Source organism: Volvox carteri (genome assembly GCF_000143455.1).
Source record: "Volvox carteri f. nagariensis unplaced genomic scaffold VOLCAscaffold_30, whole genome shotgun sequence".
Classification (NCBI taxonomy): Eukaryota; Viridiplantae; Chlorophyta; class Chlorophyceae; order Chlamydomonadales; family Volvocaceae; genus Volvox; species Volvox carteri.
The window spans coordinates 832,090-833,424 of record NW_003307573.1 but is presented as its reverse complement, the minus strand read 5'-3'; the positions used below and the strand labels follow the sequence as shown (position 1 = coordinate 833,424).

Sequence of the window (1,335 nt, the reverse complement as noted above, 5' to 3'; positions counted from 1 at the left end):
CCCCCCCAAAATTTGGGGGTTTGACCCGGAGTGCAGGTTCCACCCCCTCTACCTCCTCCACCTCGACTGGGTTGGAGCAGACCGCCCACAACCGTAACGGCTCGGCGGCGGGTACGGCAACGGAACTGGGCGGGCGGTTGGCGGCTGGTGAACATCATCATCATCAGTACGGCTCGTCCTCCCAACCCTCCCCTCACCCGCGGCACCCCCCCGATCCCAACCACCATTCGTCCACCTCCTCCTCACCACCACCACCATCACCACTACCATCATCACCACCGGCAGGGGCATGGAGGCACCTTGCAGCGCATGTAAGTCCGCACCCTGGGGGGTGAGCTGGGGGCTGAGGAGCTCTGAGGGGCTCTTGGACTGGGGGATTGGATGTGTGTGCGTGTGCGCGTAGAGAGAGAGTGTGTGTGTGTGTGTGTGCGTGTGTGCTGGCTGGTTTCTGGCGCGGAGTGTGTGTACCCGTGTGCACCTGTGTGTATTTTGCGTATATATGTATGTGAAGGGGGAGGGGGAGGGGGAGGGGGCTTAGTGCGCGGGAAGAGGCGGCGACATGTGTTCTTGAGGGGGAAGGGGGAGGGCCTTTCCAGTCAGGGGTGGGGTGGGGTTTGCTTAGGAGCTTGGAGGTAGGTTGGAACGGCAGTTGGATGTACGCGTTAGGGGCATGTCGTACAGTCCCTGTCGTCCAACTTCCAACCGTGACAGCCGCCGCCCGCCCTTCCACGCGGGCGATCCTCTCTTTGACGCGAGCATGTGTTTCATGCCCCTCCCACATAGACACGTGCGTTGTTCCATCAACTGTGTTTTCCCCCTCTCCCCCCCCCCAACTCCCCTTCAGCGGCCGCTGGTTCCCATCCCCCAGCTAACCGGGCTGCTTCACACCCTCCCCTCCGCCGTCACCACATTCGCCGTCTACCCCCGCCCCGTGATGGCGGGGGGGGGTGGAGGGGGTGTTGTGTTGCTGGGTGCTGCCGGTGGTGTTGGAGGCGGTGTGGAGCTGTTTACCGTACAGCGGGGCCCGGTAGGCGGGTGTGTGTGTGTTAGTGTGTGTGTGTGTGGGGGGGGGGTGGAAATGGGGGATGGAATCGTCGTGGTCTGGCACCGCAACCCCACCCAGGGCATTTCCTCCCTAGGTATCCATGTGATCATAATGATAATTTTTAATATTATTTAATATTTAATATTTTCTATTAATAATAAATAACAAAATGATATTGTATAATGCTAGCATTATTAATATTGTTTTTAGCATTAATAGCGACGTTGCACAGCAGCTGTTACCGCATTGTTTTCAACTTATTAATAATCGCTCCCAACCGCCAACTGCTA

The 1,335-nt window shown here is 57.9% G+C and overlaps 1 protein-coding gene across 1 annotated transcript in view; it reads left to right on the top strand.

Annotated features, from left to right (window-relative positions):
• Window positions 1-1,335, top strand: part of VOLCADRAFT_93235 (uncharacterized protein) — a gene marked incomplete at both ends in the record, with an annotated part of 14,671 nt that overhangs the window by 3,465 nt on the left and 9,871 nt on the right. The window contains 2 exons of the mRNA XM_002952546.1: window positions 286-331; window positions 845-1,027. Of these exons, the coding sequence (XP_002952592.1) occupies window positions 286-331; window positions 845-1,027 (229 nt within the window). The remainder of the gene's footprint in view (window positions 1-285; window positions 332-844; window positions 1,028-1,335) is intronic.